Genomic DNA, 14633 nt, shown 5'->3' with positions numbered 1-14633 from the left:
TGCTGATGGAGGAGCTAGAAAATTCTTTTAAAAAATTTTTAGCAACTTATACAGGAATTTGTTTTCCAAGGCAATTTTAATAGTAAACAGTACTACTGAATTCTGATAAATCACTCCAAATAATAGTATTTTGTTTGATTTACATTCTCACAAGTAGAACATCCTCACTTAAGGCAACGTTAGAACTATAAAAATGTTTAAGACTAAAAAAAGATTGTTCTCTCATAAATCCTTTTACTATTACTTACCTCATCTAATGGTTTATCTTCCAAAGCTGTCAAATCAAGTAGTGGGTTTTTCACTCCTAATGAAACCATTGTTTTTAACCCTAGAAAATAAATAAAATAAGAAGTTGATCTAGTCTTACCTTTCTTATAAGTTAAAAAATTCACTAACAGCACTAATGAGAACAGCAAATTAAATGGTACAGCATATCAAGAATAAACAATTACCCTTTTCATCTATTTTGGCACATTCTGCAAAGAGGTCCTTTGACCCTGTATTCAGCCGATCCCTGTGAAAATAATGGGACTGAAAAAAACGTGTCCAGAATTCCTTTTCTGTCATACTATGCGGAACATTTTCTGCATATTTCATTTTCACTGTGGAAGAAAAACCATAATAGTTACATAGTGCATTTCCATTTCTTAAAACCTCAAATTAGTTGAAATATAGTCTAGCAGCAAAAACCAGATTATGAAACTGTTCAACTTTCTATTGTACATATAATAACCTAATTATAAATATGAAATATAACTTGAGAGATTAGGTGAGGCACTATCCTTTATGAATCTTAACAAATTACAAGCAAACCCTTATTTTGTACCAAGAGAATTAACAAGTGTTGAAGTTTTAGTAGAAATACCAAGAATCTTGGGAGTCAAACCCAAGTTTGCTTATTTGATCATTTACATATTTGTGTTTTCAATCCAAGGCACTGTGTTAGGTGTGCGGGGGAAATAACAATCTCAATATTTATTGAACTATCAGTTTAGCACTCCAGAAGCTCACAGTCCAATGAGCAAAGAGGTTAATTTAGGGCCTAAGGTGCTTGGAAACCTGAGTTTAAAATTCTAGGTTTTCCACTTATTCTAATATGGGGGCGACAACGGTACCTACTTCACAGAGTATTTGTGATGACTAAATGAGTTAATATATATAAAGGCTTTAGAATGGTGTCTGATACAGAGTAAACACTACACAATTATGTTATCATCAGAAAGATATGCAAGTAATTACTTTACAATGTGATAATTCTTTGAGGCAGACACAAGGCCCTAAAGAAGGAAAGGAGAGGAGGGTCTTATGTGTTTGAAGAAGTCAAGATTTTTATAGAGGTGGCAATGAGGTGATGCTTTAGCTGACTCCTGTGGGAGAGGTATGTTTCCTAAGGACTAAAGGGGCAGGAGTAAGAAAGTAGGAAAAAAGAACAGCATATGGCTAAGAGAGCACTGGTTGGTTAAAAGAATGACTAAAGCAGTGATTCGCAACATGTTAAATCATTAGGGCTGGGGGCACGACATTTATATTTTTAGGATGGTTTCTGCAAGGGAAAGGATTTGTGAGTTAAAAAGGTCACTCTGGAGGCAGCATGAAGGATGATCTGAGTTAGTGCTCTAGAGATACTCATTTACTGATGCCTCTGGATGATGTTACCTTGCTCAGGTATAAGGGTAAAGAAAGTTTAAGAACCACTGATGTAAAGAATGGGAAAGTCATCATACCAATGAATTGATGACAGCACATTATATACTGAACCCTTAACATCTACCATATGTCAGGAACTAGGTAAAGTCATTCACATATTTTGTTGCGCTTGATGAGGAATAAAAATTAAACTCTTTGCTTTTCACCGATATATCAATGAATTAATCCAAAAAAATATTTTAACTATCTGAAAGAACTGATTCATCTTACCTGCTGGATAGGTCCTAAATATGGACTCAATGATATCAGAGGTTAAATTATATCTCAGACCATTACATCCATCTGTTTGGGGTCGGACGTCAGCCTAAAATAAAATATAGATATTCGTTAAAATACCAGGAGAAGATGTTAAGCACACAACAGACACTGGACAAAGGTGGAAAAACAGATTTTTAGAACGAATTATAGAGACAGAGGTAAGTCCCTCACCATTACCTTTGCAGAGAGACAAAGAAACCTGGCATGGTTTAACATAAGTTTAGTGACCTATAAAATTTGCTTCCTTGAAAATCCTACATGGTCAAACAGGCATGTTTATGTGTGGCCAAAAACAGATAATTAGGGGAGCTTTAACATAAACTTGTAGTTACCAAAACTACCACACACCTTGCTTACTAAATAAGTATTATCTGACTAGTTTCTTGATGCCAACCCTATCACTGGTATTCAAATTTTTGTTAAATGTATAAATACTGCTTTGGTCCACCACAGTAAAGACTAACAATTCTCATTTTCTAATTCCACAATTTTTTCTACTCCCAATTTTTCTCTAAGACACATTTTATAAGCCTTACTTTTTCTATACTATCACTGTCATTATACATGTAACTTTGCGCTGTAAATAAAATATTGCAACCATAAAAATGGTATCAGAAAGTGCTAAATTTAAAAGTATTAGGGAAAATAAATATTAGTCCAATTGCTGAAAGATTCTCTTTCAAAAGTCCATTTGATTCCCAGCTTGCTAGGGTCAAGTCCAGAAACCAAGAAAACTAACAAAAAGATAAATTTTCAAAATACTGCATATTTTAAAATATTTTAGAATACTATAAACATTTGAAGTATCCATTAATTTGCTTTAAGGAAATACTAAATTTTATAAAAGAAATGGCACGGTTAACACATTATCAGGGTTTTCTTTACCCACCCCCCTGCTTCAGTAATCTAGAAGGGTCACATACCAGAAATGCTGCAGAAATGCCAACATCCTGCTTATGATTGGATGTGGAAGAACTCTCGGTTGAGTTCACATTTAAACGATTGGCCCAGAATTCCTCAGCACTGATCACTTGACTCACAACAAGGTCTTTATAAAGCTGAAACAAAACAGGATCTTCTTGCAGCATTCTGGGGATAGAACATACTGAATATATTGAACTTTCTAGAACAAAACACTACTTAGGTAACATTTTAAAGACTTTAACAGTACAAAATACTGAAACATGCAACTTGCATTTTGGGATGATTGAGCAGCAGAAGGTCGTTTAATTCATTTGTTAGTAATTAAATGCAAAAACCAAACCAAACAAAAAAACCAAAATGACACCATAGTTTTGGAAGAACAAATAAAGTGGAAACAAATGGAAGTCTAAAGCAGCAAAGACTAAAACTCTTTGAGGGCATGGATTTAGTCTTATTCATCTCTATGTCCCAGTGATACAAAGGTCATTGTACTGCCCTGGCCAGTTTGGCACAGTGGTTGGAATGTCGGCCCGCAGACCAGAGAGTCTCGGGTTCAGTTCCCTCTAAGGGCACGTACCTTGGTTGTAGGTTGAACTGGCCCCAGTTGGGGTCGTGTGGGTGGCAGCCAGTCGATGTATCTCTCATATCGATGTTTTTCTCTCTCTCTCTTCTCCCCCTCTTCCTCCTGCTCTGTCTGAAGATAAATGTGAAAGTGTCCTCGGGTGAAGGTTTAAAAAAAAAAGGTCATTGTATCTCTATTTGCATTGCACTGTATCCTTTTTCACAAATAAAGGTGAATGCCTGAGATTTTCCAGCAACTGATTTTTCATGGTGATAAGCACTTAGAGCCATAGTCTGAAAGATACTGATGATAGATTTCATCTTATCAGAAATTTTCACCATTTTATATGCTTTCTCAGCTTTTAAACAGCATGATTTCCTTCAGGTTTTTAAAAATATTTTTATTGATTTTTAGAGAGAGGAAGGGAAAGGTAGAAGAAGACAGAAACATTGATGTGTGAGAGAACCATTGATCAGCTGCCTCCTGCATGCCCCTTACTGGGGATCGAGCCCACATCCTGGGCATGTGTCCTAACTGAAATCGAACCAGTGACCTCTTGGTGCACGGGTTGATGCTCAACTACTGAGCCACACTGGCCAGCTTCCTTTAGGTTTCAGGTCTCTTATTCACAAATACACTTCTTTTAGTAGCTTTTCTGTGAGAGAGAACTGGGATAAGGAATTAAGGGACTTTAGCACCTTTGAATCTCAGTTCTGTTCCTAATCAGATGTTAGGCTTCAGGCAGGTAATTTAACTTCTGAGTTGATACATTCTCACATGCCCAAACCTAAACAACTAGTAAGATGCTAAAGTTGAAAAAAACAAAACACAAAAAAACAAACACAGAGGTAAAGATACCACAGCCCGCATTTTCCTATATTACTCTATCAAAGTATAAGGGGTGAAAAATAACAAGCTATTACTCTACAAGACTGGAGAGAACCCAGTATCTCTTTAAACTTTCTTTTCCTGTCCTGGCCTGTTTGGCCCAGCGGTTGGAGCATCGGCCTGTGGATCAGAGAGTCCCAGGTTCGGTTCCTGCTAGGGGCATGTACTAAAAAAAAAACAAAAACAAAAACACAACAACTTTCTTTTCCTTCTTCACCTGTTTTTCTCTTCAAGTTCTTTATTTGCTTTCCTCTTGAATTTGGGCAGCAGCTGCTGAAGAAGGTCTTTCACTGCATCTCGCTCTTTGACTGCTGTGCTTTCATTGGAAAAATGGAAGTTAGTTGTGTCCCCTGCGTGCAGGACCAGCTGCAGTTGAATTTTAGCTTTTCCTTCTGGACTGATTTTCTGGCCTAAAATGAAGCATGTGGTTAATTAGATGAGAACACGCAAACTGTAGAAAACTGCCATACAACAGGTTACTTTGCAGAAATGTACTCTTCTCAAATACTCCAGAGCATGGCTCAATAAACTCACTAACACTGTACTTCCTTCTTTAGTATTCTTTTTGTGTGGCACTTCTCACCCATGGCTTTTACCTCCAGATATTAAAGAGCTTTTGTTTACATTCAACTGGGGCGGATATTTTTAAAGCTTTCTAAACAGTCAACTAGGAGTGTTTTAATCCACCCTGAACAGCTGCCTCCAATCAACATTACCATTAATGCAAATGATTTGTCATGATTCAAAAAACTCCAAAACACAACCCATGGCTTACTTACTAGTTAAAAAAGAAGACATGTAATTTTACATTTTAGAGACCTGGTGTTACCACTTTACCCAACTGATCAAAGCAGGATAAACTGACACAATAGGCTTTCTGAGGTGACAAAAAAGGAAGAAACCACTACCACCTATGAGTTAAGACAATTAGGCATAATCAGAATGTGTGACAGTCTACAAGCCTATACTCAAAGATGAGACTAAAAAACAATTACATACATGAATCTAGATTAAATATTACTTTTAAAAAAATCACAGTTCTAAGGAACATTAATGGGACAACTGGGAAATATAAAATGTTCTGAATATTAAAATTTTCATGGTATAATATTATAAGCAGTCAAAGTGATGTTGTTGTAATTAACCCAATTATCAATAAAAAGAAAGGAACAACGGAAGGCCAAACACTATAGGCATATCATTTAGGCAACTTCACTAGGAAGCTAAAGCATTACTACACTCCCCAGTGAGCCACTGATCTATTCCCAGTAGATTGCTGGGGAAAGGGACTGGACAGGGGGAGAATAGACACATGTCCAGTAAAGTTGAGGTGACGTTGGGAGGCACTTGCCTGTCAGTTACACATAGGAACAGGTCATTGGCCAAAAAAGGTTATGTCACTGCAAGAGCATGAAATTTAGGATATTTAATCCCCTAAACAAAGGAACTCACTCTCTTGTTGACCCCTGGCTTCCAGGGCTCTCGCCCCTGCTTCCTAGTATTCTGCTGTGTGGTCCACAGCCATGGGGACCCCATACACAATGAATGGACTAAACGGACTGTAACTAGCTTGATGCTGAACTGGACCCAGCTGTAACATGGAATGGAAACTGTGAACAATGGCTTTGCTTTTAGCTCTACTGAAATCCCAACTAGACTTCTTCTATGACTGGAATGGGACTTCAGAAACACAGGGATGTAATTCTATAAAAATGAAAGTCACTCATCCTCTAGTGCTAGAGAAAATTCTTTCTCATGATATTCTAAGGGCCCCACCCCAGCACTCACTGGGGAAAGGGATTCCTCAACTTCCCTAACAAAATTGTATATATACACAACAAAGTAAATATGGCAAAATAATAACTGTACTATTTAGGATAGATATGTTATATAGTATACATTGTAACATTCTTTACGTTTTTCTATAACTTTGAAGATTTTCATAATAAATTGGGACTGGGAATGTCAAAATATACCTACATAATGGAGAACTTCTCAAAGAGTGGTGCTTGTCTTTATTAAGGAAATAGAGATTGAAGGGGCTTTGTCCCATTAAAAGGGTGACTCAGTGGTAGTGTGAATCTGCTGCCTAGAACTCTCAGCCCAAACTAACCTTTTTCATTGAAGATGCTGCTTCCAGACCAACAGTTCAGATGAAATATCTTATTACTAGCAGCAGCGATATGAAACAATTTACACTGTGAGAGTTCCTGTCCCATTATCCAAGTCCTACAAAACAATCACTCCTAGGCTTCTTTTCCCAGTCACTGCTGTTATACTTGCTCTAGCTTAGCTCTTGCCTCTGAGAGGCCTACTTCTGAAATTCTTTTAACAAAATTTTCACCCTGGTAATCTATTATTGATAACTTTCAATGATTTCATTCAGAAATGGGCATTCTATCAAAATTTCAACTTAAAATGAAAACTGAACTCTGGCTGGTTTTGGCTTAGCGGTTAAAGCATCAGCCCTAGGGCCAAGGGCACATACCTTGGTTGCAGTCTGTCCCCAGCCCTGGTTGGAGTCCTGCGGGAGGCAACCAGTCGATGTGTCTCTCTAACATTGATGTTCTCTCTCTCTCTTCCTTCCTCCCACCCTATCTGAAGAAAATTGGTAAAACATGCTCAGGTGAGGATTAAAAAAAAGTGAAAACTGATCTGGTGCAGATCTGGATTCTGGTCTGTGTTCTCTTCTTCAGTAGCCCAGAATTGTGGAGAAACAGGAAGTAGATATATTCTTTATTGCACGCTGGGAGTATCACAATGAGTGTGTTTTGTACATCTATAAGGCTAGCCAGCTAATATAGGAAGTTTCTAATTTATGAGTCTACTGTAGTACAAATGTTAGTTTGTAAGACTATTATCAGGAAGTTGGTGAGGCATTTTTCCACATAAGCAAACTTCTAAAAGGAGGTAATGTTACCAGGATAGTGGACAAAAGACCAGATAGTTTAGAAAATACTGAATGATAATAGATTTTAAATAATATTTCCTTTTGAATATTAAGGTTCTAAGTTATTTCACTGGAGAAAGATGAAGATCTTAGCCATTTCCAGCATCAAGCAGAGGTAAGTCCTTGGGCAACTGATCATACACAAAGGACATTTGTAAACTGAGCATTGCAAGTTGAGGTTTGTCTATTTTTCAAGGTGTCATGTTCCTTGAAATCTACACACAATTTTATCCAGGAGAAGAATCTTATATCCAGGAAAATAAATAAACCCATATTAATGGTCACAGTTAAGATAATCACAATTTGTCAAGGACTTTGTTGCCCAGGCTTCTTTGGAGTCTCTCTTATTCAAGATCTTTAGCCTACGTGAATTGCAGAACTTCCTTTCAGAGTAATGTTTCTAAATCTCAGGATTCACTTGGTGCTTTTAAATCTAATTATTATTGAGCCAGAGTACTAAACCCTTTGGGTAATATTTCAAAGTTAATCTTGTGAATTTGGAAAGAGAAGGGGTTTTGATTTTTGCCTTCATATTTGAAAATCCTAAAAAGAAAAATATAAAAATATTATGCTCTGTATTTCTCTCAGCCACAGTCAGTATAAAACTGAGTATCTTCTCAACAGATGATGGCCATATAACTAAAAATTAATTAGACAACTTGCTTAAATAATACAATTTTATTAAAGGGCAGTCTGGTATCATCTATCAACATTTTAAATGCCTGAACCACATGAACCAGTAAACCCATTGTAGGGAAGAATCCCATACATACAACCCCACAAAGGTATTAGTACACAGATCTGTACTGCAACACTGTTTGCAATAATAAAATGCTGGAAACTTCCGAAATGTCCTTCAACAGAGGACTGGTTAAATACATAATTGTACATCCATCTGGTGGACTAGTGTGCAACTCTTAAAAGAAGGTATAAACAGAGACCTTTACATGATAGATCTGCATATTAAAAATTTATATACATCTATACTCTATTAAGTGGAAAGGCAGTTTACAGAATAATATATATTTAGTAATCCCACTTTGTAATTCTTTTTCTATGATTAACTTTTTTGGACATTATAATAAAAAAACCCACAATAATTTTTATAAGCAATTTTCTGAAATTACTAACAAATATGACTTACATTTAATATCTCCATACATATGGCTGATTGTAAATCTATCTTTGCCTTCAGGTGCCCAAGCAATTCTTTCTGCCATGAGGTATAGAGCTCCATCCTGCTTCTTTTGACGCACCTTCTTTACAATCAGCAAAACTTCTTCAGATGAAGTTGCCATGATGGCTAGAAGGTGCTAATTGAGACAAAAAGATTTCACATCTCAGTTAGGGTCTGATTTATTGACTTCTAGATTGTCTTCCAAATCTGAAGCCTTCCAAATCTGAAACCTAGACTAATAATGAGGAAAAAGTCTCCTCCCTCATTCAAAGTTGAAGATATGTACCAGAAGATACAAAGTTGTACGGCATTATTCCTTAAAATAAAATTTCATTTATCTCATATCATAGGTGTGAATTTACATAACAGTTTATAACACTTGGCAGCTTTTAAACCATTCCCACATATATTAATCAGAGTTTTTTCAATTTATTTTTATTTTCCCCAGTTTTATTCTTAAATCTTAAATGATTTGACTACAAATATGTGTCTTTTATGTAATCCATGTTTAGAATTGTAGAACTTCAGAATTACACAGGAGCCTAACAAATATTTAGTTCAAATTGTTTCAAGTGAAACAACTAAGGGCCACAGGGTTTGTGCGACCATCCCAGAACCACTCTCAGAGCTGAAACTACACCTACATTTCCTAATTCCTGGTCTAGGTTTCAGGCATGCCTGAAAATAAAACTAAGTTAAAATTTCCCCCCACCTTTTATTGTACAAAATGTTATAGACAACTGCACTGCATTTTGGACTGCAATAGTTAAATATGGCTCAGTGTTTAGAGCATCAGCCCCCAGACCAAAGAGTTACGAGTTCAATTCCCAGTCAAGAGAATGTACCTTGGCTACAGGTTTGTCCCAGACCCTGGTCGTGCAGGAGGCAACCAATCGATGTGTCTCTCACATCGATGTGTTTTTCTTTCCCTCTCCCTCCCTCCCACTCTAAAATATTCTCGTGAGGATTAAAAAAAATAGATTATCTCCCTGATTATAACCTGTTGGTTTTCTTGATTATCACTATGTGCAAAGCATTAAAATAGCAGCTGAGTAAACATGTAGAAGTAGGGTTGCCAGATAAAATATAAGATGCTCCAGTAAATATGAATTTCAGATAAATTGTTAGTATAACTATGTCCCAAATATTACATATACTAAATCATTATTTGTTGTTTATTTAAGATGGAAATGTAACTGGGTTTCGTGTATTTATTTGCTACATTTGACAATTTTTTTTTTTTATCCTCACCTGAGGACATTTTTCCATTTTTTGTTCAGAGTTGGGAGGGAGAGAGAGAAACATCGATGTGAAAGGGACACGTCGAGTGGCTGCCACCTGCACGACCAACCAAGGCCAGGGACAAACTGCAACCGAGGTACGTGCCCTTAGCGGGAACCGAAGGCCGACATTCTAACTGCTGCCGGCCAGGGCAACAACTTTTTTTTTTTTTTTTAAATCCTTATCAGAGGATATTTCCCCATGATTTTCAGATAGGGTGGGACGAAGAGAGGGAGGGAGACAAAGAAACATGGATGTGAGAGAGACACATCAATTGGATGCCTCCTGCACAACCCTAACCAAGGCTGGGGATCTAATCACAACAGAGGTATGAGCCCTTGACTACAACTAAACCTGAGACTCTTTGGTCTGAGGGCCAGAGCTCTAACTGCTGAGCCTAATGGCCAGGGCTACATTTGACAACTCTTTGTAGAAGATCCTTATCTTGAGCAAACAATGCATTTTCATAATAAAGGCATACATAATAAGTGCAGTAATACAAGCAATTAGGTGAGAAAAGGCTCTCCACTACCCACCACAGTAGACTACCTGGAAGAGATACCAACTGCAGTTCCTAAATTTTGATTGCTGGATAGGTGGTTTAGTGTGATGGTTTTGAAGTTCAATTGTCCTGAGTTAAATGCCAAATTCACTGCTCACTAGCTGTGTAACCTTGGGTAAATTAATCTTCCCTTATTATATGAAATGAGGTTACTAATATATGTTTAACTAGATTGAGGATCAGAGATAGCATATGCACCTGGAGCACAGAAAGCACTCTCTAAATGTTATTATCTACTATTACATACATGGTGGCCCTGGCTGGGTAGCTCAGTTGGTTAGAGCACTGTCCTAATATGCCAAGGTTGCGGGTTTGATCCCGGTCAGGGCACATAAAAGAAGCAACCAATGAATGCATAAATAAGTGGAACAACAAATCAATGTTTCTCTCTCTAAAAATCAATAAATAAAAATTAAAACAAAACACAACACACCACATGGCAAAGACAGTATTTGTAATGGACATATTCACACATGAATGTTATGCACTAATAGCATTACTAAGTAATTTTATTTTCACGATCTATTTACACTGTACAAACACTGCTGAAAAACACCCTATAAGTTCAGTATGTTACAATGTATTTACTTTAAAAATATACTCCTTTATAAAAGGTTTGCAGAATATTGTCATGCCAACATGTGACAAAATTCTCAAAGGATGTCACCAATTCCGATAACAAGAACGCTTCCAAGTGTTGTCAATTTTACAACACAAGTCATCAATTGAGTTTTAAATAAAAAATGAATTCTACAGTGAAAAGTCTCTGCGACAACACTTATTAGTTAATTCACATGTACTTTCATGGAGATGATGTTTCACAATAATTTACAGTATCAACTTTTCTGCCAAAAACCCACACAAAAACTATTTCAGTAAGTTTCAAAGTGCAAAAATTCTTGTCATTTGCTGTTTTTCTTCTCTGTTGGTTCTCCAGGTTCTACTTTGTGCTTTTTAGAAGTTTGCTCATCTTTTTCATTTGATTCCACCGTCTCCTCCCCTTCTAAGAGAAGCCTAGCTTTCTTATTGTTCCCTAGGACATCATCACCATTGTCCTCATACATGTTAGTCCATTTTATTGCCATATCCAGCTCCGGAGAGGAAGGTTTCTTCTTAGTAGTGTAGGTCTCCAGAGGTGGTGCATAGTTTTGACTTCTATATTTTGAATTCCTCTGGAGGCTCGTCCTTGCCGAGTATCTCTCCCAGTCTGTTGATCAGATTGCAGGGAAAGGCTTGGCTAGTCACACTCCAGAATAGCTTGCGGGTCCTGGCAGGCACTTCTCTATTTTGTTCCCAGTCACCCACTGACTTTGCAGGATTTGGGGCTCTTAAACTGGTCTCCTCCAGCTAGCTGTTTTCCTCTTCAGAGGATCCTGAGCTGTTGCTCCCATAAGCCTCAAAATAGTTCAGAGGGTCCTTCTCCATAGTTGTCATGACAGCTATGTGCCATGACCCAAGATTGAGAATTTAATACTTAGTACTTCAGATGCTATTTTCCTCATCTTTTAACAATCAGATGTCTTCAATTGCTCCCCATATGTTGGCTGAAGAATCATTTGTATAGATGGCTAATGTGTTACCTAGAGAAACAGCCTTGAGTGCCACCCCTCCACTTTTCTCCTAAATCCTGGGAATCTTAAATACCCAACCCAAATACTAGAGGCTTAAGTGTGAATATCTGGAATATGAGGCCAAAAAGAAAGGATTTTGGGGAAAGATGCCATGATTGATAGTGATGTCTACCATGGGTTGGGATGGGGTAGCAAAATTGCCATATATGCCATTTCTGAAGTTATGACTATTTTTCAACCCCCCAAAGCATTTTGACTGGAGGTGAAATAAAATAGGAGCAATGAAATATTTATTAGATCTGCCATAAGCTATTCAAAATTACTGAGAACTTATATTTGGACATAATGGGAAAGTAAGCATTAGGTAGAGTGTCAGGCATTAATAATAATAGAAATCAGCAATTCTTATATAGAGATAAATAAAAATGAATTACTTCTTTTTTTTAAATCCTCACCTGAGGATAATTTCCTATTTATCTTCAAGTAGAGAGAGAGAGAGAAACATTGACGTGTGAGAGGGACACATGGACTGGTTGTCTCCTGCACAACCCTGATCAGGGCCGGGATGAACCGCAACCGAGGGTACATGCCCTTGGCTGGAATCAAACCCGGGACTCATTGGTCCACGGGCTGATGCTCTACTGCTGAGCCAAAGCAGCCAGGGCACGAATTACTTCTTAAACCATCACCTCCTAGGATTAATGAAAAAAATCATGGATTAAAAAACTAATATTCCTTATTCATTCAGTGATTTAGAAATAAAAGAATACAAGTTAAAGAAAAGAGTAAAATCTTAATTTTTCTGAAGTTGATGACCTGAATTTTGAGTAGTTATATCTTCCCTAACAGGCTACCCAAGAATGGAAAGGATAAGGGTCAGTGTGAATACATTGATTCAATAAATGTGTACTTAACCAACGAGTCTATGGTTATCCAAAGATGAATGTCTGTCAATTTTGATTTCTGCTTTCAAAGAGCTTCCAGACTAGTGAGCAAGATGTATGTGTGTGTGTTACAAATTAGAGTGTATGAAGTCCTAAAAGGGAGATAAAAAAATGTTCTGAATTAGGACTCAGTCTGTTTCTTCACACAGGAGGCTTAGTCAAAGGCTTGTCACAAACATTTTTTTAGGGCAATTAAAATTTTTTTTATATACTCAACAAACCAACAAAATGCATAGGTCTTAGGTGTTCTATTTGATGCATTGTATACAACCCGTACACCATTACCCAAAATAAGATAACATTTCCATCACTCCTGAAAATTCCCTCATGTTCCTTTCCAGTCAATTTTCTTCCTCTCACCCTCCAGCAACTACTTTCTGATTTCTATCAGTACAAATTAGTTTATATCTGTTCTAGGGTTTCATTTAAACAAAATCATGCAGTATGTATCCTTTTTGTCTCTGGCTTTTTGTTTAACCTGATTTTTTGTAATTCACCATATATTACATGTATCATTAGTTTATTCTTTTTTTATACCTAAGTTAGTTATGAATTGGGTCTTGAATGACACTTTCGGTAGAGAAAGGAAAATAGGCATTACAGGCAAAGGAAGTGCTTTGGGGCAAAGACTTCAGACTCTAGGAATGGTAAGCAAACTGTACTGGATTTAGCATAAAGTTCATCATGGGAATCAGTGGGCTATAAAGTTGGATGGTTAAGACAGAGGCAGATAGTGGAGAATACCATTCTATGTGGTAGAGAATAGAAAACCTTTAAAGATTTGTCAATAGAGATGTGATTTGTATTTCAGGAAATTAATCTGTGGACAGTATGAGAAATACTGCAGAAGTGGACCAGAAAAGGTCTGACTCAGGCTGGTGGCAGTGAGAATGGAGAGGAACGGACAAGGAGTACTGAGGAAGCAGGATTAACAGACACTGTAAATGCTGAAGGAGGTGTCACAAACGTGTGCTCATACCTCACTTATTGACATGAGTCCATGTCATGGGTGCCATGTAAGGAAATAAGGAAACACAAGGAAATAAGGAAATAAGGAAAACGAAGACAAAGAAATCAGTTCTGAACATGGTGAGTGTGAGGTACAGTTGAGTCATGCAGGTGGAAACAGTCTATAATATAGACTTGATTATTATGTGGACATTTGTAAATGTGGGGATGGAGCCTAGTAAGTTCAGTAACAAAAAGGGAGTTAAAAAATTCCACAATGACTCAGCCTTAACATTAATTTTCTTAATTTTAAATTGTGCTTATCTTATCTGTACCCATCTTCCAAATGTAATCTTGAAGCACTAACCAATTGATAATCTTTTCACTTACCAATGAAAATATTTCTCCATGTTGTTTTACAATCTCCACAGTTTTGGTATCAACATATCATATATAATAAAGGGTTAATAATTTTAATATATAATACTATCTTTTTAACCAACTTATTTGATGGTCTCCAAAGATTTTGGTTAGAGGGTCATTGCCCCCTTAAAAAGTCTGACGTTTAATTCCATATGCTTAAATTTTAAAAACTCTAAAGTTTACTGAATTTTTCATAATATGTGCCAGCTGTTGGCTAAATTCTTAATAGGTGCTATCTCGTTCAGTTCCCAGTTAACAATCCTGAGGGAGGTTCTATTATTAGTTTCATTCTGCAGATAAAGGAAACTAGGTCTGAGAACTCAAGGTACTTTCCCAATCCATCAAGGAATAGCAGAATTGGTTTGAATCTAGGTCAGTCTGACTTGGAGTTCCACGATGGAGGGATGGATACATACTTTATTTATTTATTTAATGTTT

The 14633-nt window shown here is 36.9% G+C and overlaps 1 protein-coding gene and 1 pseudogene across 1 annotated transcript in view; both read right to left on the bottom strand.

Moving 5' to 3' along the window:
* Window positions 1–14633, bottom strand: part of GTF2H1 (general transcription factor IIH subunit 1) — a 45489-nt gene that overhangs the window by 26412 nt on the left and 4444 nt on the right. Inside the window, exons 2-7 of the mRNA XM_036259152.1 lie at window positions 8434–8602; window positions 4557–4749; window positions 2889–3054; window positions 1918–2011; window positions 453–602; window positions 249–328 (exon numbers count right to left, since the gene is read on the bottom strand). Of these exons, the coding sequence (XP_036115045.1) occupies window positions 249–328; window positions 453–602; window positions 1918–2011; window positions 2889–3054; window positions 4557–4749; window positions 8434–8587 (837 nt within the window). The 5' untranslated portion in view covers window positions 8588–8602. The remainder of the gene's footprint in view (window positions 1–248; window positions 329–452; window positions 603–1917; window positions 2012–2888; window positions 3055–4556; window positions 4750–8433; window positions 8603–14633) is intronic.
* On the bottom strand, window positions 11212–12084 carry LOC118628631 (annotated as a pseudogene).

The sequence above is a fragment of the Molossus molossus genome, unplaced genomic scaffold (assembly GCF_014108415.1).
Source record: "Molossus molossus isolate mMolMol1 unplaced genomic scaffold, mMolMol1.p scaffold_m16_p_13, whole genome shotgun sequence".
NCBI classification, from domain to species: Eukaryota; Metazoa; Chordata; class Mammalia; order Chiroptera; family Molossidae; genus Molossus; species Molossus molossus.
Note: the sequence above shows the minus strand (reverse complement) of the source record. Positions and strands in the feature narration are given on the sequence as shown.